The 26,514-nt window shown below is 38.6% G+C and overlaps 1 protein-coding gene across 3 annotated transcripts in view; it reads left to right on the plus strand.

Annotated features, from left to right (window-relative positions):
• Window positions 1-26,514, plus strand: part of BMP5 (bone morphogenetic protein 5) — a 58,644-nt gene that overhangs the window by 23,935 nt on the left and 8,195 nt on the right. For all 3 annotated transcript variants that reach the window (XM_061354927.1, XM_061354928.1, XM_061354929.1), the window contains 3 exons: window positions 2,103-2,295; window positions 8,035-8,183; window positions 19,410-19,607. In XM_061354927.1, coding sequence (XP_061210911.1) covers window positions 2,103-2,295; window positions 8,035-8,183; window positions 19,410-19,607 — 540 coding nt within the window. The remainder of the gene's footprint in view (window positions 1-2,102; window positions 2,296-8,034; window positions 8,184-19,409; window positions 19,608-26,514) is intronic.

Consider the following 26,514-nt stretch of genomic DNA (forward strand, 5'->3'; position numbering starts at 1 on the left):
AAAAGCAAACAAGCCCCAAACCTCAAGACAGCTCTCCGTATGTATGTCACAGTTTAGAGCCAAGCAGGGGAGCTGCTAAATAGACTGTATCCTGTTTCTCTTCAGTAGCAGCCCATTCATCTTCAGGTACAGAGCAGCCAGTTTACATGCTTCTGCCTCTTTTCTGCTGTACTTTTTCTACATAGTGTAGGATGGCAAACCCATGTAAGCTAAATAGACACTTGAGTCAAGTAAACCTCACAGTTAGCAGACAATTTTCCTTTTGTCAGCCAGGAGAAAGTTCATTTTCACTGAATATAAAGTGTTCTTATATCCTATATATTTCTCTTTTTTTTTTGGTGGTTCTTAAAGGCAACATATATTGGCAAATTTTTTTAAAATGTATGATAGTGAAAGCAAGGATAGTTTACATTTTTGAAAGAATGAAAGGGAAGTACACTGTAACTGGCTAGCTACATGGCCACAGGTGACTGAACTAGTAACTACTGCTCTGAAAATAATGTGGATACTTTTCCTTCAATAGCTTTCACCTTATTATGTCTGTAACTGTACAAGCTCAACTGGCAAGCTCAGAATGTATTTTTTTTCTTTCAATGCATTTTTAGTTTGTAAGACCACATACACATTATAATACACATGTACAAATACATATATATAGTCATACCCACAAGCACATACACACTGCGTATGTAGACAAAATTGCTTGTACACATATACATGAACATATAAGTATAAATGTACACAAATATTGTAATAACATACACTTTTTTTATACTTGTAACATTTAGCAATTTAAATATGTGCTTTCTCAGAACTGGCATTGTTCTCTCAGATTTGCAAACTGTTAATGCAATAAAATGAGCAGGGCTTATAGGAGGGAGCATGTAGGGGAGCTGGGTGCAGTCATACATGTTTAGCTGATTATTCAAAATGAACCCCAGCTTGGAGTGTTCTACGCTTTGCCCACCACTAATAAAATAAAACAGCTATTGGACAAGGCAGGAAGAACTTCTCCAGAAGTGAGAATTTCTTGTCACAGAGCACAGCTTCTTCATAGGTCAGTGATACGTTACATTGTGGCAGTGGAAACCATTGATCATTTCCCTTTCTACATCCGTAAAATCTGAAGTATTAATCCCTCAAAATGGGGTTACTAATCAGCCAGTACTGTGGTCTCTAGTTTCCCTTGCCACATCAAAACACATATTCACTTGCACAAGTCTCCCAGTTAAGGGTCAGAACTGCAGCATACAGTGGAATTAGCCTCAGATCAGCTGTAAATTTAAATAATTAATTTATGGAGGTTTAATAAACTAAATAAACTAAAATCCCCTGTTTATTTCCCCTTAAAATTCTATGCAATCGTGAACTAGGGAATGACTATGTTAACTTTTCTATTTTAAACAATGGCAGTGTCAGAAGCAGTGGGAGCTACATCTGCCCATCCACAGCAGGTTTGAGGGGACTTCTCAAGGCAGGAGTGTGCTCCCTTTGCTGCTGGGGTGCTGCAGCCACTCAGCCCTGACTCATGGCTCCTTATTCTGACCACTGGCAAGATGACGCTTATGCCATTGGAGTACAACATGTCCTAATTTATATGATGTAACTGCTTCTTAAATATATCATTATCCTAGTGCAATATAGTACCACCTCAGAATTTATTACATTAAGTGGATGATGAGCAGCATTCCTCTCATCTGCCTGGTTATTAGCAGCAATTAGTGTTTTCCAAAGTCATCCATGGCTCTGACATTACTACTGCTGTGCTTCTGACTACACTGAAGTCCTAAATCATTTCACAGCTTTTAGCTTGTCCATATTTCTAGTTATTTTACAACATGCCCCTTTTTTTGATATTCTTTCCCCTCCAGCTTCTGGAATTTGTATAAAAGCCACTGAGGGATTTTTCTTTTGAACTGAAGAAACTGGGCTGGTGGAATTTCCTTTAACTGGAAGTATGTCTGGGCTTGTGGTTTTATTATTTGCACAGTTTTTATGTTGTCCTGTTTGTTTTCTCTGAAGCACAGGGAATGCTTCATTAATCATGGGAAATGGGCATTTGTTTCACCTCTTTAATTTACATTCAACTCTTTTTCTCACAGTTGAAAGTGACAAGGACTTCTCCCACCAGCGAAGGCACTACAAAGAATTTCGCTTTGACCTGACTCAGATCCCGCACGGAGAAGCAGTGACAGCAGCTGAATTCCGGATATACAAAGATCGAAGCAACAGCCGCTTTGAGAATGAAACCATTCAGATTAGCATATATCAGATCATCAAAGAGTATCCAAACAGGTAACTTCTTGGCATGAACATATCACATGCTGAATAGCATCTCATGTTTCTGTCTTAAACAGGGAGACAATAACTGATCGTAAGTATACCCTCAACAAGGCATCATTGCTATCAATGTGGCTTGTACAGCATTAATTCCTAAGCAATGACAACAAATACTGCGCAAGAATAAAACTTACCTTCAATGTTATTTATTCCAGTTTAATGGAGAGTTGCAGTCCAATCTCACCAAATAATCTGCCCATGAACAGGGGGGTTGAAGGTTCACATTCTCAGTGAGCAAATGGTAGAGTTGTATGCACAGTTTAAGCTTTTGGATATGGGAAATGCACTATTTGCTGACACTGAGCAAATAATATATTTGTACTTTAAGGTACTATTAGCCAAGATTCGTTTAGCTCCTTAAAGGCATATTGATTATTCAATTTTGTTTACTTTTGGGGAGTATGGCTTTTGTGCATGTGCTTTAATATTTTGAAGAATGTAATTAAAAGATAAAGTCATGGACTGACTTTAAGATGACATATGCGTACTTCACACATGCTGCTCACCATAACTGAGAATTGAAATAAATCATAGAATAGTTTAGATTGGAAAAGATGTTTAACATCGTTGACTCCAACCGTAAACTTAACACTGCCAACTTAACACTGACCTGAGTGAACACCTAGATTTTGCTGGGCAAAATAACAAAATACCTGGAAATTTCCATTGAAAACTAGTAGCAATTCCAAGGTACTTTTTAAAAAAAAGCTACATACACCCAACATTTTTGTTTTGAAATTAGATTAGTTTATGTTTTTTCTCAGAAAAGTGGGGGGAAAAGGTTTTGTTTTGAAATAAACAAAAGCTCTCCTTCATGTTGGAACAGATCAAACATTTCTATCCTGGGCATGTTTAACAAAAGCAAAGCAAATGGCAGTCTAAACTTGCAAAGTATTCTGGAGAAAAGAAAGAAAAGCCCCATCACCAGTTAGCTTGAAGGCTGTGCCAGAGTTCAAATATCTTTTCTTCCCACAGAAAGATGAGCTTGTAACTTCAGGTGAGACCTCTGAACATCAAGTATTAAAATATTTATGGCAATAAACAGGGAAACATTTTATATCAGCAGAGCAGAACCAATAGGAGGGAAAGCACTCTCCTTCCAGAATACTTTCTGTGTTCTTGGTAAGTTTAGGGATGAAGATAACTGTGGGATATTTTAATCTCTGCCTTCAGCTTGCAAAAAATTCTTTTGATATAAGTTCTAAAAGAAACTTCTTGGAGGAAGGAGCGAAGCAAGAAGGAATAAAACATATCTTTTTAAAGAACACAGACCAAGGGTAGGGTGATGAAAGCTCCTGAAAACTTAAGACTTTTTAAAAGCACTAATGGGAAAAGCTTGTTTTTCTGACCCATTTGCTTTTTTTCACAGTAGGTAGTTTCTATTATCTGTCAGAGAAAGCATATCTGCTTACTACTCTGAAGCAAGATCACAATTTAATATTATCTCACTTGTTAAAATGACAGCTGTCCCTGGGAACCATTAAAATGCTCTTGATTTCTTTTAATACATAGACATAAATTTAAAAATGTTTTATATTTTCATTTATAAACATAAAAGACCCATGTCTTCTAGTGGAAGCATGATGCTAGATAGGGGGACATGCCACTCATTTGATTTCACCAGTAGAACTACCGAAGCATTGGATATAAACAAAGTGTTTCCCTCCTGTTGTTGAGTTTGAGTCTGTCTCATATATGGAGTATATAGAGGCAAATGTCTTAGTGGAACAGGACAGGAGACCATAAGCTCTTCATGGTTCAAATTAGAAACAAAATGCTTTTCCCACAGGCTTCTGGACACCTCCAGACAGAACAGCTCCCAAGAATATTTTTTCTTTTTCCAAGGTTTTTTTTTTTTTTTGTTAGCTTGGGATTTTTAAATAGAGCTACAGTTTTTTCTTCAGGGCCCAGACTTATTAGTGTTATTATTGACTTTTTCACCTCAGGTTTCCCCTACAGACATACATGAGATTTTAAGTAAAAAACTTTCAGCAGCTGAAACTGCAGAATGTGAGGGTAAGAGGAGGGTGGTGAGGCCAGAGGTGGTTGCCTAGAGTAACTGTGGATGTCCCATTCTTGAAAGTGTTCAAGGCCAAGTTGAAAGGGACTTTGAGCAACCTGGGCTAGTGTCTGTGCTCACAGCAGGGCTGGAACTGGATGATCTTTAAGGTCCTTTCCAACCCAAACCATTCTGTGATTCTCTAATGTGCCACATTCCTTGCTAGTGCCGTACTACAGCAAAACTACTAGGTTTTTTGCTTTGAACAGGAAACATGGGTGTCTGACAGGGTTATGCTACGCTTTCAGGCAAGGAGTTATCAGGGTTTAGTGTTTCTGAGTTGCAAACTAAGGATTATATTGTAGCCTTGGACATTTTTCTGTCTCTGCGATAGCATGGCCACTGAAGTGTGTGTATTGGATTTGGCTGAAGTTGAAAATACAGTCTTTGGGATTTTCTATTTGTTCTAAGGAAACATGTAAAGCACAGCTTATGGCAAGGCAAACTTTCCTATGCAGCCCTGCCAATGTACTCCTACCCAGATCTTTTCTCATGACGAAAGTAACACAGTCCAACAGGCCAAATCCTTGTTCATGATCTGGTGGCAGCTAGCCACTAATTTAACTGGACCCCAAGGATTCTTCTCACATTAGGGAAACCTCAAGTGACATTAAGATACTAAAGCAGCTTTCTGGAATGAGGCGAGAGGTGAAGCAGCATCATGGGGATGGCCTATTACATAGTAATTGTGATCTGATCTGGTCAAAAACTTCACTGGGTTTCAATATGTATGAGATGGTTTATTCCACCTTTACTTTCTTAAGTGACCCAGGAGATGTACAGCTTCTTAGACATTCTGCCCAGAGCCTCTGTGGTGGAATTCTTGACTGTGGTAGCATTTCTGCTGTAGACAACTGGCCATCTGGGACCAGACTGAGATCACTAAACATAAACAGCCTCCAATAAGGCAAAGCCAATCAGCTGTATTCTGCCTGAATGTGTTCACTGTTGCATTTCAGGCTATTTAAGACATAATGCCTTACTTTTTTATTATGTGCTGTAGGCTATTTTTTAAAATAGAAATATTTTTTCAAATTAGAGCCAAAATTTGCAGCTGTTTTTTATTTTAAGTGTGATCATTTTATTTTCACAGAATAAAGGAGAATTTTAAAATTAAAAACATCACAAAATGTGATGAAAAATGTGGGTGAATAACACCAGCTACTCAGGGAATCCTGACCTCAGGGATCAGGTTTTCACCCCATGTTTGTATCAGTTATGAATTTAATATTTTTTCCCTGACAAATAGTTTGAATTTCTCTAGCAAATTGCAGTTCTGTGGGCTAAAGCATGAACACTGGAGAAATTTTCTTTATTCTACTATGCATTCTCAAGAATCGGTTCTAGTTTTCTTTAGGTACTCACAACTAATTTTTGTTTCATTTGCTGAGTCAATAGGTGACTCTTTTAGTCTATTGCCTTAGCTAGGTCACTATGTTTCTAGGAAGGTAGACAACAAGATTGACATATCAATGCCAAAGACACTGTGGTGTGAATTTCTGCTACAGTACAAATTAATAAAGTCACATTAAGAAGAGATCCACAGGGGAAACTTGTCCTTTATAGTGGTTTCTGGACTGCACTATTAGTAGTGCATTATTCTGATTTGGCATATGAGACATCGTGCATTCTGGCTTTTGAGATCATTTTGTATCCATCTCAGTAAAAGCTAGACCTGAAAGTATCTATATGGGAAAACAATTATGTATCCTTGGAAGAGATAAGACAAATGTGAAATTATAACACTGTGATACTGTACTATTTTATATTCCAAACAATTTTGCAGTTTTTTATTAAATCTACTAATAGATGCAAGAAATATTTATAAATAAGCATTTTTAAAACTGTCACATTCAGAATTAAACCTTTCAGCTTTAAAGTTCTGATAAAACTGCTTATTAGAGAAAAAAGTTGGCATTTAAGACTCCAGAGAGTACTATTTATGAGCTTGTGGTACGTTGTTAATTTGTTCAGTACTAGCATAGCAGGTCAGGCTCCTTTGAATTGTAAGACTGTTTTCATGTTAGCTCCAGAGGGAGAACATATGTTTTCTTCTCGTGTGGTCATTAGCACAATTCTACTAGAATGGAAGTGGTAAGAGGCCACCAAAAGATTATCCTTTAACAGAAGGAAAAATACAACTTGAAAGAAAGCCCTTTCAATTTTCTTAAAACAAAACCCAAACAAAACAAAACCCAACTCTGTTACATTTTCTGAGCTCTGTAACCCAATTCTGCAGCTACTTCTCACATGTAAGTAAACATAGGCTTGTCGTAGCTCATTTGGTTTTATGTACCTGAGTGTTGAACAACCACAGTTTTAAGAGCTACATGAGAAGTTTCTTTCAGTGTCAGACCTTCTAGGTGCATTTACAGTGTTTAGTGTAGCTAAAACAGTAACTTCCTACAATTGTGATTAAGCAGCATAAAAATACAGTGACAGGACAATCATAAATTAGAAACCACTTTTTATATGCAAAACTTATTATTTCTGTCTTACCTCTTTAAGCATACATTCATTCTCTCTCTAAGGTAACAATGCTATTCTGAGGTCTGTATAATCCAAGTCTGTCTTTAGTTGACATGGACAGTCAAAATTTTGAATATAATACTTTTTCTTGTATATTATTGTTTTGATTATTATTTATGGCAGAAAAGAAATAGGTTTCTATAACTCTAGATTTAGGTTTAAAAAGCTGAATGTTGAAAACAGTTTTTAATAATGCATGCTGCTTTGTAGAAACATGTAAACTGAAACTGATGAGAGTTAAGTATCTTGGGTTTAGTGCCGTCATTGTAGTAAATTATTTGTACTACAGATGTGGTTCTGGAACCAATTGTGTCATGAGATATGTGAAAAAGAACAAATAAACGATCCATGCTAAACATTTAGTAACATGATTATACTAACTCCCCTGAGCAGTCCTTCTGAATTACTGGAATATTTCATGGGAACAAATTTCAGAAATACTGGGCAACTGAGGGTTAAAATGTAATAATTGTATTATTGAATAGGTATAAAATTTCTACTTTGATACAGAGACTTATTTTCTAAACATCGGTACTAACATGAAACAGTCTGAACTGTAATCTATTCAAGTTTTGTCATGATATAGCTGCTGTCATATGCTATTAATAACAGATTTTTTTTTTAGCAATGCTATGCCTTTGAATTTTAGCTGAAAATTGAACATGATTTTGACATTTTTTGTCTTTTACACTGAATGGCTTATAAACCTTAATCATCCTGAGACTTTCTAATGCTGAAAGATCAATGCTTTATACAGAGCCTCAGTTAATATTTTTTGTATTTATAGCAGGAAGCTGGATTTTTCATATTTTCCAGAGCTGTAGTTTTTACATGCTGTGACTCATTTCAGAAAGACCTCTCATGGGAAATACCTGTATTGTACTTACCAATTACATGTTAGCTTCAGCACATGTTGTACTGTGTAGTGAGGGTATGTCATAGAATCTTAGAACCAGAGAATCTTTTAGGTTGAAAAAGACCTTTAAACTTACTGAGCATGTCAAAGGATTATTCATTTGTACTCCAGGAAGTTACTGTCAGCAAGGAAATTAAGGACAAAAAAAAATAATGATATTTGAAAACCTTAACTCTATATTCTTTAACAGGGATGCAGACTTGTTCCTGTTAGATACGAGAAAGGCTCAAGCTTCTGATGTGGGCTGGTTTGTGTTTGACATTACTGTGACCAGCAATCACTGGGTGATTAATCCACAGAACAATCTGGGCTTGCAACTCTGCGCTGAAACTGGGGACGGTAAGATCATAACTGTAGATCGTAAAGCTGTATGTGCTCTTGTCATCTCTTCCCAGAAATCTCTTATGGATGGGTGTTTTTTATAACTTGTCTGAGTTACAATTTACTGAGAATTTATAAGCAAAGAACACAAGTCTTATCCTGCCGTAGCTATAGACTGCAAACTTTCTATTATTCTTAATTCTGTGACGTGTGGCAATTGTAAAGTTAACTGAATCAAATTAAATTAAATGAAGTTTTGGATAATAACTCCTACATAAAAAACGAAGTTCCATTTTAATGTTCTTCCGCTGATGATTCAGGAAATTCAGGAGATTTGCAGAATTTTTGATTTAAAAAGTTTCAAATAACTTTTGGGCTGAATCACAGACAAAGCTGTAAAAAAACCTCAGGACAGTTCAGGAGGGATCTCATGGCCAGTGGTACTGTTGTTGGAGAAAGATTAACAGTGGAGTAATGCGGGAATTGGTTATCTATAATTTGGGAGAAAAAATAAAAGAATTTCTAATTTTTTTATCTTGAAATGGGTTAAAGGTTTGAAATCTTGAAGATTTTTATGAAAAATTAGAAAGAACACTGTCAGAACTGAAGTAACTGGGTTTTTTTAGCACAGATTTACTGAGCTACTACATTATTCACAGTTATGCTCTGCAGTAAAAAGTGAAAATGCATCTCAATGCAAAATAATATTTTTAGAAGAAATGTTCTTTACTTAGACTTCTTTAGAAAGTAATAAAAAGAGACTTATATACTGTTTTTTATGTGATGGTTCACTTAATCCATACTACTTTACAAGCAAACTTTCAGATTTAGCTCTTTCTTGTCAAAAAGCTTTTTGTGTCAAAGGTCAAGGGATCTATGATGCTATTTAATTTAAACCTTAGCTGACATAATGTTAATGAGTAGCAGAAGAAACCCTGGTGTAAGGATTAATATTTTTTTCTTCTTTCTTTGTTCTGGCTACATTTTCTCATTGTTTTTGATCTGAATTCTCCCTCAGGCTCAGCTGGGCTGTGAACAAAGCCTCATACTTTTTCAGCAAGTGCCCTGCCTGCTGGAGAGTTATGCAAAAACTACCCTCCTTTAAGCATGATGCTTAAAAAGGGAGTTGTCAGGCTTGAATCAGAGCAGATGACCATTTCACCTAATATTGCCTAGATTCTCAGACTGCAGTCAGTGAGAAAGGGAGGCAGCAATGCAAAGTAGATCACGTTGCTGCTGCTTTCAAGCAGCCTTCAAAAGCACCACACCTGACCTTAGGCTGTATGCAGAGCAGCTCTTTCAGCCTGGTTTTATGAGGGCATTTTTAAGCCCTTCAAATTCTGGAGAGGTGACTCCTCCATCAGGCATCCAAATTAGGTGGACTGGCTTCTTGCCAGATTTCCTGCTCCAGAATAAACTTCATCCTTAACTTTTTTTCCAGGAGACTCAAATACAGAAATTCTTGAAAATTAAATATCCATGAAAGGCATCATTAAGAAATTTTGGAACCAGCAGTTTGTTGGTTCTAGCTTCAAAATTATATTCATTCAGTAAACAGCAGAAAAGTTTGTATGGGTAAAAGGAAACTACACTGAAGAAATTGTAAAAGAATAGTTTATGTAAATATTTCCCCTGTCCTACTCCCAAGATCAGAAAGGTGATAGTCAATTTTCTATTTTAAATTCCAAAGCCACAAGCAGCTTTACCTTCTGCACCTCACTGAATTTTTCAACCCAGCTGCTCAAGTGAGGAGGGAATTCCCCTCTTCCCTCACTTTCTGTTTCCTTTTCAGTTTATTCATGCAAGAAGAGTGCTCTTCTATGGACTAATGCTTTCAAAACTATAGGGAAGACCTGTGCTGTACCACTTCAGCTTAGCATAAGGGAAGTCATCCTTTCATGCTCTTACAATTTTGCTCTTAAAGCCTGATTATTTTATTGGGTTGCTGTTACTTCTGCTATGAGAAACACCAGCCATTGAATGACATGTTTGTGTACAGACAGAACATGAATTTTTATACATGACTCTGTATGTAGTGGACTCAGTCTGTAACCCAGAGAACCCCACTCACCTTCCCTCCAACCAGTTTTCAATGAAAGCTCAGAGACTGACTCAGATCACTCGAAAATCCTTCCCTTGGCTTAAATTAATTTTAGGCCATACAGGACTGAAGAACATTTCTTCATGCCTCCAGCTGTCCACTGAGATCATGGGAGGTAGAGGAGTTATGCCCTCATAACTGGAGAGACATTTATGATAAGACCTGATCTGTTAACCTTTCAATTGCAACAGATCATTAAACTAAATGGGATTCTGTTAAGTCAGAGGATCCCTGGTTTAGGTATTCAGGTGCTGTAAACACATACTAATTTTTATATTTATTCATACAAAACCTTTGAAAGGGGTTGCCAATTACTGAGACTCCAGGGTTCTACTATATTGTTATCACCACCATTAACAATAATCTTTCTTAAACTTATCTTTCAGTGACTTTTTGCATGCAATTACTTGTGTAGATAGATTTGTTTGGTCATCCCTGAATATGGTGTATTAATAATAATAATAGGAATAGTAATGTCTACATGAGGAATAAAAGAATTTGTGACTATTTAATACAACTGTGATAAAAACAAATCTGGAAGAACGTCTAGTTGTTGTAATTCATGTTTTCTCCCCTTTGAAAATGATGAAAAAGTACAAAAAGCCACATGACATTGGAATGTGTTTTCTCTTTTCTTTAAGACAGTATTTGATATCAGACATCCCATTTTAGCATGAAATGTAGACTTTTTCTCTTAATGGGACATTTTATTCTGAACAGTAAGAATAAAGGTTTGCATGACACATATGGAATCTGTCAACATATAATGTACTGTTTCCCTGAGGCTGTGGTAAATTAAGGATCAGGTTTTTTTTATTCTCTTTTTTAATGTCTCCTCAACATTTTGCAGCATCCCCTATTGGCTGATTCTCTCCTTTTGACACCAAAACTCTCCTTAGTGTTTCAAATGAGAGGTGATCATTTTCACACTGATGGAAGTGCGAGTGTTAGATGAATTGTAGCACAAAATCAATGCAGATGCAGAAACAATTTGAAAAGCTCCACACAATGCGTTTCCTGTATATATAACATATGTCTCCTAAGACTTAAAACATATTCCAGTGAATCAGCACCTTTGTATTAACATTTAATATTTTTATAATTGGGGATTAGCAACAGTTTAAACATTGCTTTTACTGAAAGAGTATGAATAACTGTGAAAGTATTCCTTTTGCTGTTTATATCATTGCTGAAGAGAACCTAGTGTTGTTTACAGAAAATTGGAGAGGCAGATAATGTGTAATGATGGTTATTGATCTATAGAATGAAAGATGTTTCAAATACACAGCTCTTGATACAACATCCTGGGTAGCCCCTGCATCCATGCAGTTTTGTGCCTTTTCTTATATTACTGCAGTTCTCGATTATTTTCCATCCAGCTGCACATCAGATGGGAAGAAACTGGTGGCAACTTTGAGAAGCCCAAGCTGACTAAGGTGATTTCTGTTACCAAATAGTCCTATGTAAGGTTTCTTTGGGCTTTTCTGCTCTTTGAGACTCTTACTTCAGATATTTCTTTTTTTCCCCAGAGCAAAGGGAAACAAAAGAAATAGGTTCCTTGAGACATGTGAAGCCTTGGGAAGGCAAATTCTCTCTCCAGCACATATTTGTATGGGTGCACTCAGACATGTATCACCTGGAAAGGTGTTTGGCTCCTAATCCTAGATGCTGCAGGAAGGACTGGTCCTTCTCCAGTGATAATGGGGAGGGCATTAAAAGACACTCTCTCTTTTTTAGCCTCTCCTTCTTTCAGCCTCGGCCTTGCAAGGTCACTTTGTCCTACAAGTGCACACTTTCTCTACACTGCAGAGGGAGGCTGGCTTGTTTTCAATCCACAGCAACCTGTGGAAGCACCCTTGATTCTTCAGGTAGTTGGCTGCACACTTTACATTGGCTGTGGCCTCACCTTATGTTATCAAATCTAATCTGAAGGTTGCCCCCAGTCAATCTTGGTACCTAATGGCCTCCAGAGCCATCAGTGCTCTGGAAGGTGCTGCTGGGTTATCTCTTGGTGCATCTGGTATTTACAAGACAAAGTATCAAAAGTGAGTTCACCTTCATTAGTATCCTTAGAGTAGGGGAATATAGGATTTATAATGATATGTATATGGACCTTGGCAGGCAATAGGTCTGCCTAAATTCTGAGCCATCTGGAAGCCGTATAACCATGTTAACACAGCACTGAACCCGAGCTAATATATCCTGCCCCTCAGCAGGTTTTATTAGCTTGGGCTCAAGCACTGCCTAAGTACAGCTACATGAGTTCTGGTTCAGAGCTGACTTTGGCCAAAGTTGCACTAGTAAATTAAACATGATCAGGAGTACTGTGGTGTGAAACAAGCTGGAGCGATGACTCTTTCAGTCCCTAAAACAGGATGAGCCCATGGTATTCTCCCCCTGGGAGTGGTCCCTGCAGCACTGCCATGGGGTGCTGGGGACTCTGTGGTGAAGTTGGCATAGGACTTAAATGCACCAGGAGCACCCTCCCACCCTGAGTAGAGCAGATGATCCAGCTCCAGCACCTGGGTTCACTCTTGGGCATTCTTTAATTTACTCAGATAGGTGTAACTCCTGTTCCCAGCTGGATCAGGAATGCAGTCAGCATTTTCTTGTGCCTGCCTGTAGCAAGAGATGTGAACGCACCCTTTGTTAATAAGGGCACACTTGAACCAGGAGTTTCAGGGATGTGAGATGGGCTCCTGCCACTCACTTCTCCTGCCACCACTGCTTGCTGGTGCGTAGTGGTCTTGATTGTGCAGCTGCGCAAATCTCCCTCCATCCTGCTCCCCAGACAGATGAAAGATACATCTACTTGTCAGCACCAGTATTTTAGAGATACTGACGTTTGTGTTTCATTTCATTCTGAAGACTTTTATCCTTTTTATTCTTTGGTGGATGACCAATTAATGTAATCTCTCTCTGTTTTATTGCCTTCCTGAACACATTTTTAACTGTGCAGAAAAGCCCTGGGACACCCACAAACCATTCACAGTTTAAATACATTAAATTGGCAGGATAAATCAAGCACTTAGGAAGTGTATTTGTGCATGATTACATCTGAATTTTTATGTAAACATACATGGTATTGCCACATCATACAGCAGACCATGGTTCCTAACATTCCAAAATATTTTCTTCAAGAGCTTTATGAATACCAAAATCAACACAACAGTCCTTCAACTGAATTGAATAAAATCAATATAATGTAAGATTTTAAAAACAAATGTTGAATCTTTTTTTTTTGACTAAAGCTGTGAAGCCTAGAAAATGCAGAGCAAACCATACACCACTCATTTTTCAGAATTCCTTAAAGCCTTCAGGAAGAAGAGTTAATAAAGCACATGAAGCTGATTTCAAAAGCATATTTTATGTTGATACAGATAAATGGGCCCACCAAAGGAAAAGTTCACATAGCAGTTTACGTAGATGATACAATAGAAACAGTAGAAACAGTAGACAATACTGTTTGAAGTGTTGATGGTGTCTTATATGTGGATCGTCACATTTGTGTTGTTACGCTTTCTCTCATTCTTTTTTTAATAAGCCTTCATTTAAGCTTTAGTAGACAAACCCTACCTCAATTTGTTTGTTTTTGTGAAGTCCCATTGCTCTCAAGAGTGCTGCTCAGGCATGATAAACCACACAAGTTTCTTTCTAACTTTAAAAAAAACTACTTTGGGAGCTTTCAGACTCATAGACTCAGGATAGTTTTTGCTCAAAAATTAGATGTTATTGGACACTGTATACTCAGGGTCTTTCTCCAAAAGGCCTTTCCCAATATTCATTTCAGATACCACTTGACACAAGGAGGAAACCATAGGTGTGGCATCAGATTTTTTTTTCCCAGCAAACCAGAAAATTTTTAGCTCTCAGCATCACTAAAGTTTTCATTTCTATTTACAAACATATAACATTATTACCAAAATAACTACTGTGACCTAGCAGCAGTGGTTAATCTGTAAAACATGTTTTGTGGCTTGTTGAGCACTTTTGAAAGTAAAAAAGAGCTTGTTTTTCATAACAAAATGAGTGGTTTGCTGCAGTTCGATGACTCAGGACAAAATAATGGATCTTGGAATCACTCATTGTCATGTGCTGCCAGTGTAAATCTGGCCAAGATGCATAATGGCTGAAAGCTCTTGCAAAATTAGTGTCTGCTCAAAGCCTTATAAAATATATATTGCTTGAAGAGAGGCAGACAAGTCACAAATCTTACCACTGTCATTGGCATCCATGCTGGCAATCTCAGTAAAAGCTGACTTTCTGAATATCATGACTTTCTGAATATCATGAAAAACAAGGCGATGTCTCCAGGTCAGGACTTTGAGACAGATTGTTACTGAAATCTTGAAGCACTCTTGCATTTCCATTTGGAGCAGCTGGAGGAGAAAACAAACTTCTAAGATGGAACTTTATCAGTTCATTAAAAGAGTTTTATGATATGACTGCATGTGACATCAGAAAAGCAGATGTAGTGGCAACCACAAATAGTTCTGCAGTTATCCTGAGTGCTAGTCCTATTTTGTGGGTGAAACAAAGAAATAACAAGTTCATCAGGACTATTGAGGTAGGACCTTTTTCTAAGCTGAACTTCACAGTTATTTTTGCAGCAGCAATTCCTTTATTAATAGGGCAGAGAATGTGAAAAGGCAAATAATATTCATTCAGTTCAGTCAGTCAAATCCGCACTTCCATACAAGTTTTTATGCAAACTGCTAAGGGCTCTTTACTATCAAATAGAATAAAAGAAAGAAAAAAAAAAAAAACAACTTAAATGCCACGTTAAACAAATACTTCTTGCCAAAGACTCAAAATTGCATTAATAAGTACTAAGGAGTTCAGCAGATTTGGAACATAATGTTTTGAATAAGCCTTTGTCTCCAAATATACCTGTTAATATGGAGAAGAGATAATAAATTATCATAGCAGGATTGAAAAACACATGCCAGAATGTGACAAATGCAAAGGTTTTGCACTGTCCTTGCACAGAGGGAGTCCATCCGTTCTGTTTATTTCTTTTTTTTCTAGGTGTAGGGACAATTGCAGTGGCTAGGTTCAGTGGAGCAGGCACTAGCTGACTGCTAGTTTCTTGCAGTTTCTTCTCCTGAAGTCTGAAGAAAAGTCTTTGAAATACTTATAATTAAAGATACAATGGAAGGATAAAATCAAACCCATTTTTTAGAAGCTTGACCAGGCTCAATGCTTGTTCAGTGATACTCAGGGGAAGCAGAGAGAGACAACTGCTGCTTTGGTTTTAACAGTTTCATGCGGGTGAAGCTCCAAGGAAAGGTATAATTAAGCAAGTCACCCTGAGTCATTCAGCTGATTTTAGAAAACGTTTCTAATACCACAGTAATTGGTATATATTGAGTATGTATGTATTGCGTGCGTCCTCAGCAAGTCTGCCAGCATCAAGCTGCGTGGTATGGTCGACATGCTGGAGGGAAGGGATGCCATCCAGAGGAACCTTGACAAGCTTGAGAGGTGGGCCTATTCAGACCTCATGAAGTTCAAGAAGGCCAAGTACAAGGTCATGCACTTGGGTCAGGGTCAATACCAAACACAACTACAGGTTGGGGAGAAAATGCATTGGGAGCAGCCCTTGGGAGAACTTGCAGGTGTTTTTGATGTGAGCTGGCAGTGTGCCCAGAAAGCCAACCGCGTGCTGGGCTGCATCAAAAGGAGCATGACCAGCAGGTCGAGAGAGGGGGTTTTCCCTCTCTACTCTGCTCTTCTGAGACCCCACCTGGAGTAGTGTGTCCAGTTCTGGGGCCCCAGCACAAGATGGATGTCAACCTGTTGGAGCAAGTCCAGAGGAGGGCCATGGAGATGATCAGGGTGGAAGCACCTCTTCTATGGAGACAGGCTGGAGAGAGCTGGGCTTATTCAGCCTGAAGAAGAGAAGGCTCAGGGGAGACCTTAGAGTAGCATTCCAGTACCTGAAAGGGGTCCACAAAAAATGCTGAAGAGGGACTTTTTACAAGGGCATGTGGTGACATGACAACAGGTCAACTTTAAACTGAGAGAGGGTAGATTTGGATTAGGTATTAGAAAGAAGTTCTCTACTGTGAGGGTACTGAGGCACTGGCACAGGTCGCCCAGAGAAGCTGTGGCTGGCCCATCCCTGGCAGTGTTCAAGGACAGGTTGGATGGGGATTTGAACAACATGGTCTAGTGGAAGGTGCCCCTGCGCATGACAGGGGGTTGGAACTAGATGAGCTTTAAGGTCCCTTCCAACCCAAACCATTCTATAATTCTTTGGGAAAACTGCTTGCTGGAGAGACATGGATTTTCAATTGTCATTGAAGCTAAGAGTTTTCAAAATGCCTACAAGAAATGGTAGACTAAAACCACTTACTGAAACTGGAGCCCATGAATACTTCTTGGTACAAAAGCCAGTTCAGGTTAGGGTAAGATTTTTTCTTACTGTATTCTTAAATCCACGTTATGGACAAAGGTGAAGACTACCTAACAAGACCAGCACACACAGATGTGGCAGAAAGCTTAGCATGTATATAGGCAGGATACTTTGAAATATCTCCTGCTCAGGAAGGAGCAAGGCTTTGTGTTCTTAGGTTGAAGTAAATCTCCCACATGCACACTTTCTTCTTTTCTTTTTTTTTATATTAGAAATAAAAGGATAATAGAAGTTCTGTAAATGCAAAACTTCTTTTGCACAGAAGCAACACAAAATGGAGACAACATATGTGGTTTGAATTTCCAAACCAAACAGTTTAAAGATCGTCCTCAGAAGAAATATAATGTCTCAAGGGCAGTGTATATTTTGATTGCTTTGTTTTCTGAAAGTTCCAGTTAAGCTAAGGTATGTGATAAACTGAGAGAGAAGCGTTTAATGGTAAACCCACAGAAGTCAATGAAAGTTTTGTTGTTGACTGCACTAGAAGCAGATCTTGTGCATATACCATTGATGAATTGAACAAATGAACCCTAAAAAATCTGGCTGGCAGCTTAAAAGTCAAGCAAATAAAGGAATAAAGTCACATAAGCTGTTTTTGTGTATAAAAAGGCTGTGGGTTTCAGGATTATTTTTTTTTATAGTATATCTCTGTACCCTGAATAACCAAGTAAGCCTTAACTTGTGGAATCTTAATAGCCATCTCATTGCTGAAGTCTAAAGGAAACCCAGAGGAAACTTAATAATATTAAAAGTTATTTTAAAGGGAGTTCACATTGGTTTGAAGGATATTTTGCTTCGCACACAATATCCACCATTGTAAATTCAGAGAACATAGATTTAAATTCAGAAATCCTCCACACATCTTTACAACCCTCAGTATATAAATCTAACAGTATTCTTAAAACGTCCACCAGTAAGGTATTAATCTTTCACAGATAAAATTAAAATTCTGAAAGTCATTGGAACAAAAAATAAAGAAAAATAGTAAAAATATTCCCTCTAGAAATGACAGGAAACTTGGAACTTTGTGGTAAGAGGCTAGCTTGTTCATGTTGTGATGAATAGAGAATAGTCTGTACAGTTTTTCATATCTGATTTGCAACAGAAGATTGGAACATATAGAAATTAATGTTACTGAATTATTTAATAGTAATTCAAACACATGAATAGAAAAATTAAAGAAACACAAGACTAAAAAGGCATTTAAAATGAAATTAGAAGCTTCAACAAATGTATTTTTCCCTTGCAGTCAAAAAAGTAATTATCAAAATTGTTCAGAATATGTTGCCAATTACCCTGCTCCATAACTGCTAACTTTCTCGGTTCTTCTTTTGCCTTTGCTGGGCTCTCTGTCACTGGAAACATCTTAAACCAATTTAAAGTGGTACACCTGAATAAACATGTTGTAAAAGTGTTTATGTATTGAAGTGGGTCAGTTCAAGGTATGGTATTTGGCTGGAACTTCTAATTTCTCTTTTTACTGCAAAAGGGCTGCCAGAAGGAGGAAGTCTGAGCTGAATTAATACATTTGTTACAGTGGAAGTAGAATGGAAACTACTTTAACCACAAATCAAACTGCCTCTTTCATTTACGCCAGTGATAGAGTTTTTCTAAGAAATATAGACTCTGGCGTACAGCCACTGTAAGTTTGTATTTGAAAAGGAAACCTCTATGCTTATTTCTGTAAGGTTTACTCCTATGTGTATTTGCAAGTTCTTTTTCAGGGTGATCGAGTTAACGGTATTATACTTTTGTGAGGCAGATGCTCCTTCGTCACCCGCACAGCCAACTTTTCCAGTCAGTTTAGAAGAATCCCTAGGCGCCCCACTGCCGCGCAGCGCACACAGTGCCTGTGCCCATACCTTCCCATTTAAAGGACCTCTGTGTCCCCCATCCAGCACAGCTGCACAGCCTCACATGACACTGTCTCATTTTCTGACGGTTGAGGGGCTCTGCATAATACACGTACACACAAAAGTGTTTATGCTGCCAAAGTAAATTCTGTTAAGAGCAAGGGTTTATTTGCTAAAATGTCACTGATGCTGTTTCAGTGACTTGTTTTGCTTTCTTTTCTTTTAGTGAGGTTTAGATCCTATAATACAGTGAGGTTACCACACAGTCCTGACTGACCAAATATTTTAAAGAAATATGCACACCCTCTGGGAACAGAACCAGAGTCAATAATGCCCATATTTCAAACTCTGTTCTCTTGAATGACTGAGCGCCTTCCTACCCTTACTTGTGAATTAACATCAGTTTGAGTGGCACTGCACAATATTTATTTTTAAAGCAGAAGTATATTTATTATCTACACTTGTATTTGCTACCAATTTGCTCTGGGGATATAAGGTTCCACATTTCACATTCAAGAGATGCAAAAATTAAATTACCATATTACATTATCCTTTCTATAGGCTTTAGAGTTTAACAGGGCTCAGTTATTTTTCATTCCCATCAATGTGTACATGAGGCTGAACTAAAATCTCTGTGTAATAGTGCACGTTTTTATGCAATGAGAAACTACCTGTAAAGCTGCTGAAACTTTTGTAAATTGTTGATTTTTTTTAAGTTCCATTCGACAAAATGTGGTTAGGGTTCTTGATCATGTGAATTCAGAATTATGGACAAAATCCTTGCCATGTGTCAGTCAGCAGCTGAACTACCACTGTGGCTTCAGGAGGGGCAGAAACTCATCTTTTAACTTACAATTTCCATTACTTTATAGGTCGAAGTATCAACGTTAAATCTGCTGGCCTGATTGGAAGACACGGGCCTCAGTCAAAGCAGCCATTCATGGTTGCATTCTTCAAGGCAAGTGAAGTGCTTTTCCGTTCTGTTCGAGCAGCCAACAATAAAAGGAAAAATCAGAACCGCAACAAATCCAGTAGTCATCAGGAGTCTTCTAGGATGCCAAGTGTTGGGGGTAAGATGAAGCTATGTTTCTAGCCTCTTTATAGGAGTTACAGGCGCCAAATACAGTGGAGTCACAGCAGCTCAACAAGCTCAACACAGCAGCTCAACTGCTCCCTGGATGAACTGTCAGAAACTCCATTTCTATCTGCCCCTCTAGCTTTGTTTAAACCTTCTTGTGAGTAAGGTCACTTACATGTACCATGGGCTCCCGGAAGATGAAATGATTAAGTTGTTTTGGAGAGATTATCTGAGCTTGAAACTGGATGAAACCTTTGCTATGCATAACAGAAAAGTAGAGAGACTGTAGAGAGAAGGGCTGCACCCCAACTGCTTGTCTAGGAAGCCTCAGTGAAAGATAAAATTTGGACTCTTTTTTAACTGCATCTCTAGCTTCAGTATTGGGCTTAATTTTGTGTATATTGTACAGGTAGAAAAAAAAATATGCTATTTCCCTAGTTTCCACTGAGAACCTGGAGAATAGCTTTTTCTGAGCTAGGTGACTTAGGGATGCATGTGTTCCCTCTAAGGACACTAGTTTTTTAAAAACCCCTGATATTAAGGCACCAGGGATCTCTATAACTGTTTATTGTTTGGGGGTGTTTTAAGTATTGTAAAATTTTCTGTTATACTGTATGACTGTACACCTAAAGCGCATCTACACAATTAACGTCTAATCCCTTATGAGTCAATTTTGCAGGGGAGCAGTTACAAGTAATAATGAAAGAAGGCCAAAACTGGGCAGTCTTAGCTTTATTGTAGTAAAAAAAAAAAAAAAAAAAAGAAATTACATATCGATAATAGAAAGGCATTTTTAAGATGATTATTCATTATTTATAGAGCCATATTGCCTACACATTCTCTTTTCATTAACTGCCTAAAGTTCTTCAGATTTTTTTTAAACAATGCAAGTTAAAAATTGATTTAGCATCTTGCTTTTCAGATGTGGTTTAAGCATGTACATCAGTTAAATTTGCTAGCATGTGCTTTTTTCTAAATTCATTTACTTCAGTGCAAGAATTGAGTCTGCGTTTTGTCATTTTGTGTAATTCTAGTATGATCAGCTTTTTTTTTGCAGAAACTGTTCCTTCTGTTTTACTGGTACCATATGATGCACTTCCCCATTTTCATAAAAGGGCTTTGGACTGAATGATACAACATGAGCATTTTTCTGTGCTTTTTGGAGGGTTTTCCTTTTTTTGTTTGCTTGTTCCACCCACTTTTTTTTTTTTTTTTTAGTAAGTAAACCTTGATCTGTGCAACTGCATTAACTCCAAAATGCAGTATCTTATCTTAAGGGTAAGTAATAATCTCTCTGCAAAAAAAAAATTCCCCCCTCCCCCCCAACCCACAAAAAAACACAATACCTCCAACCCCCCCCCCCAAAAAAAAAAAAAAAAATCATGTTTCCTGAACAATGTCTACTAATTTTGAGACTCACATTGTTTTGGTGGAAGGGAAAATCATCTAAGTACATGGTACACACAACATAGCTGAATATAAATATCATACTTTCAGGTTGAATTCTATGTTTCTAGTCCATGAGGAAATGAGAACTGAATGGATTTTTTTAAGCCTCCTTGATTATAGCAGGAAAACTGAACGCAAGCTCCCTGATGGTTTAACCTGGGAAAAACTTAACCTTTACAAACACCAGCAAGTTGCATCATCATGAGCTGTCTGCATGTCTCAAAACACTGATCAGCCTCATCTGTGAATCCAGCCATGCTCCAGAGCCGCTGTAAAAGAAAATCAGTACATCTCTAGTGAAATGTACATCATGAGACGTATTTTCTCCTAACCTCTTCAAGCCTCTATCTGCATAAGCATAGAGGTACAACACTATATGTTGATGAATGCCATATCTCTGTCAAAAAAGACTGCAGTTCAAGAAAATTGTGGCGTACTGCAGGCTTGTGGGAGAAGACTAATTCTCCTAACTCTCTACAGCTTCCAGTAATAAGCAGTGCTTTAAAATTAATTTATCCATATTTAAACTACAGAAAAACCCAAAGAATTCTGCTCATCATCTTTCTCATGGCAGGCTGTCAATAGACTGTATTCAATACCCATTCACTCCTGATGCAAGACACTGTTGACATAAATGACACAGTAATGAGCAATTGTCATTGTATGACCTAGTTCTTTCTTTCATAAGCTTTTCCACAATCTTTTATCTACAGTATCTAAGTCAGACATTGACAGTGAAAAATCTCATTTACGTAGCCAGAGATAATGTAGCCAGACACAGACAGGTATGCTGTCATTTATATGGGAGGTGTGCCTACCCATGGCAGGGGGGGTTGGAACTAGACCATCTTAAGGTCCTTTCCAATCCAAACCATCCTATGTTTCCATATGTCACAGGTTCTGGTTATACTTCTCCTTGTACATCAATCCCAATTTTACTGTAGTCATGGCTTCCTATTCTCCTTGCTTTTCTTCTTTTTCTTTTTCTTTTTCTGTTTCTGTTTCTGTTTCTTTTTTCCTCTTTCTTTTCCATATTTTTTCCCCTCTTTCTCCTTCCCTTTCCCCTTGCCTTTTGTCATTTTCTTTTTGCTTTTTCCCCTTTGTCTTTTGTCTTTTGCCTTTTGCCTTTTACCTTTTGCCACCTTCTTCTCGAAGTTCTTGGACAATGATTAGAAACCCCAACTGGGCAACTCAGTTCTTCCCTCTCAATAAGCAAGACATTTTTTAATTATTCATGAATATAAACAGACAGGAACAGCCTCACGCTTGCAGGCCCTTGTTTTCATGAGGGATTTCAACCATACTGATATCTGTTGGAGGGACAGTACAGCTCAGCACAAGCAGCCCAGGAGGTTCCTCAATAGCATGGAAGACAACTTCCTTCTGCAAGTAATAGAGGAGCTGACAAGGAGAGGTGCCATGCTTGACCTCGTGCTCACCAACAGGGAAGGGCTCACTGGAAATGTTACGCTCCAGGGCAGCCTTGGTTGCAGTGATCATGAGATGGTTGAGTTTGATATCCTCAGGACAGTGAGAAGAGCGTGCATCAAGCTCACTGCCCTGGACTTCAAGAGAGCAGACTTTGGCCTCTTCAGGAACCTGCTTAGTAAGGTTCCATGGAATATAGCCCTAGAGGGCAGGGGAGCACAAGGCTGTTGGTTGGGATTCAAGGGTCACCTGCTACAAGCTCAGGAGTGTTGTGTCCTGACTAGACGTACGGGCAGCAGGAAGGCCAGGAGACCTCCTTGGATGGATAAGAAACTGCTGAGAAAGCTTAGAGGGAAAAAAGGAGGCTTATAAAAGGTGGAAGCAAGAACAGGTGGCCTGGGGAAAATACAGATATGTTGTCTGGGAAGCTAGGGACCAGGTTAGGAAAGCTAAGGCCCAGTTAGAATTAAACTTGGCTAGGAACGTGAAACATAACAGGAAGGGATTCTATAGGTTGAGAATAAAAGACAGACTAGGGACAATGCGGGCCCTCTTCGGGAGCTCTCAGGAGAACTAGCTACCCTGGATTTGGAGAAGGCTGAGGGTCTTAATGACTTCTTTGCCTCAGTCTTCACTGGCAAATGCTCTGACCACACCACCCCAGTCATGGAAGGCAGACACAGGGACTGTGAGAATAAAGACCTTAGGCCCACTGTAGGAAAGGATCTGGTTCGAGAACATCAAAAAGGACCTGAGCATACACAAGTCCATGGGACCTGATGAAATCCATCTGCAGATCCTGAAGGAGCTGGTGAATGAAGTTGCTAAGCCACTGTCCATCATATTTGAAAAATCATGGCAGTCACGTGAAGTTCATGACAACTGGAAAAAGGGAAATATAACCCCCATTTTCAAGAAGGGGAAAAATGGATGATCCAGGAAATTACAGACCAGTCAGTCTCACCTCTGTGCCTGGCAAAATCTTGGAGCAGATTCTCCTGGAAGGCATGCTAAGGCACATGGAAAACAACAAGGTGCTTGGTGACAGCCAGCATGGCTTCACTAAGGGGAAATCCTACCTGACCAATTTGGTGGCATTCTATGATGGGGCTACGGAACTGATGGACAGGTGTAGAGCAGTTGATATCATCTACCTGAACTTCTGCAAAGCACTCGACATTGTCCCTCATGATATCCTTGTCTCTAAATTGGAAAGACATGAATTTGATAGGTGGACCACTCGGTGGATAAAGAACTGGCACACAAACAGTTGTGGTCAATGGCTCAATGTCCAGCTGGAGATCAGTAACGAGTGGTGTCCCTCAGGGATCGGTGTTGGGACTGGTCTTGTTCACCATCTTTGTTGGTGACATGGACAGTGGGATTGAGCACGCCCTCAGCAAGTTTGCCAATGACACCAAGCTGTTTAGTTCAGTTGATATGCTGGAGGGAAGGAATGCCATCCAGAGGGACCTTGACATGCTTGTGAGGTGGGCTGATGCCAACCTCATGAAGTTTAACCATGCCAAGTGCAAAGTCCTACAGCTGGGTCAGAGCAATCCCAGGCACAGCTACAGGTTGGGCAGAGAAGAGATTCAGAGCAGCCCTGTGGAAAAGGACTTGGGGGTGTTGGTTGATGAGAAAATGAAGATGAGCTGGCTTCAGTGTGCACTGGCAGCCCAGAAAGCTAACTGTATCCTGGGCTGCATCAAAAGCAGCATGACCAGCAGGTAGAAAGAAGTGATTCTGCCCCTCTACTCTGCTCTTGTGAGATCTCATTTGGAGTATTGTGTGCAGTTCTGGTGTCCTCAACATAAAAAGGACATGGATCTGTTGGAACAAGTCCACAGGAGGGCTACAAGGATGATCAGGGGACTGAAGCACTTCCTGTATGAAGACAGGCTGAGAAAGTTGGGGCTGTTCAGCCTGGAGAAGAGAAGGCTGTGTGGAGACCTCATAGCAGCCTTCCAGTATCTGAAGGGGGCCCACAGGGATGCTGGGGATGGACTCTTCATTAGGGGCTGTAGTGACAGGACAAGGGGTAACATGTTCAAACTTAAATAGGAGAAGTTTAGGTTAGATATAAGGAGGAAGTTCTTTCCTGTGAGGGTGGTGAGGCACTGGAATGGGTTGCCCAGGGAAGTTGTGAATGCTCCATCCAAGGTGGTGTTCAAGGCCAGGTTGGACAGAGCCTTGGGTGGCATGATTTAGTGTGAGGTGTCCCTGCCCATGTCAGGGGATTGGAACTAGATGATCTTAAGTTCCTTTCCAACCCTAAGTATTCCATGATTCTATGAAGATATATGCAAGTACAACATGAAGAAAATAAAATCTATATTTGTCAGTTATTACAACAGATGGGCAATTGTTGACAGATTTGTATCTCAGCATCACTCTGTTGCTAAAAACTTAAAGAGAGAATTACCTCAGTGCAGTGTAATGACAGACTAAATTAAACTTGCCATTCATGCTCCACCTGCCTGGCCTGCACAGCAGATTGAACTGGTTTTTACTTATCCAGTTTTATTTTTGTCAAACTGTGGATGAAAAGGAAAATAATAATTAAATCAGACCAAGACAGCATTTTCCTAAAGTACATCACATAACTCTTCATTACAACAAAGGCTGGCTTTAATTTTTATTTTTTTTTAATATCATCTAAAAGAGTTGCAGTGTAATTGCACACTAAAGGATATCCACATTTAAATACCGAATAGTGACTGACATCAGGAAACTCAAAACCTAAGCTACATAATTTTTGTTCATAATGCAGTGAGACAAAAAAAAAAGGCTGAAAACAATATTTAACTCTGCATTTCCTGTATTTTATTGATTTCACAAAAATTAATTAAAGCCTCTGTACATCGTGACAATATAAATAGGTTGTCTGTATGTCCCTATTTCCCTTGCAAATAAATAAAATCCTTATTAAGTTTCTTATAAGTATATTTTTGACCTCCTTCTACAGCTCTTTCTGCTACGTAGGGGTTTGGACCCCAACTGCAGTCTCCGAATAGTTGAAGAACAATATTTTCTTAGTCACAATAGCTTACAGTTTTGATTCTTTACATAATAAGCATATGGCCTTGAAGTTACAGTACTTGAAATTTAATCCTTGGCATCAGATTTTATTATAAATGTGACATTTGATACTTATATGAAATGTTAAATTATACACATTTGTCTTATATGACCACGAAGTTCTGGTGTGACCGCTCGTCCACCACTGGTTATCCTCCTATGTTGTAATTCAGAGTAACAAGACAATGAAGACATCTATGCGATGACTTACATATTTATTATTCAACCTTTCTCCTTTAACTGTAGGTCCTTCTGCTACATTCTGGTGCTAAAAGCTCTGTTACATAGTCCTAAATACGAAAATATCATTACTGAGAGACAGCTGACAAAAGCACAATCTTCAGTTTTTGTGTTTCTGCTTAGGTGCTATCTAAAACCAGATTGTGACTTTCCTGACTTTCTCATACACATATCTTTCTCACATTTTTCAGGTGTTTTGCAAAGTGGCTTGCATTCTATATGACTGAATTTTAAATTCTCACTCATAGCTGAAGAAACAGAAAAGCTCACCATTTATCTCCTATGAGAACTGATATTAGTTAAAATCAGCATATAGATCCTTGTGAAGAAGGATCAATGAAACAATTCTTTTTTTTCTAAGTTCCTTTACTTTCCAATACCTTCACCTTACTTCTAACATGTATAGAACATAATAGATTATTACAGACAACTCAGCACAAAGTATGACTAAGGGGTTTTCTGTTATATTAAATTCTCTCCTCTTGTGAGTAAAAAAACAAGACAACAAAGTTATTGGGTACCCTTAAACTTTCTGAGCTCTTGTCACTAGGTCCTCTGCTCACTGAACATTGACGATGCATTTTTCTTAGTTTTGATTTTTGCTATGAATGTACCTATAGGAGTTCTTCTTGACCTTCACATCCCTCAGGAGTTTCAATTCCAGCTGAGCTTTGGCTTTCCTATCATCCACCCCTGCATGT

The sequence above is a fragment of the Neopsephotus bourkii genome, unplaced genomic scaffold, assembly GCF_033783945.1.
Source record: "Neopsephotus bourkii isolate Nb327-2 ecotype Australia unplaced genomic scaffold, CSIRO-AGI_Nbou_v1 NB_756, whole genome shotgun sequence".
In the NCBI taxonomy this organism is placed as follows: domain Eukaryota; kingdom Metazoa; phylum Chordata; class Aves; order Psittaciformes; family Psittacidae; genus Neopsephotus; species Neopsephotus bourkii.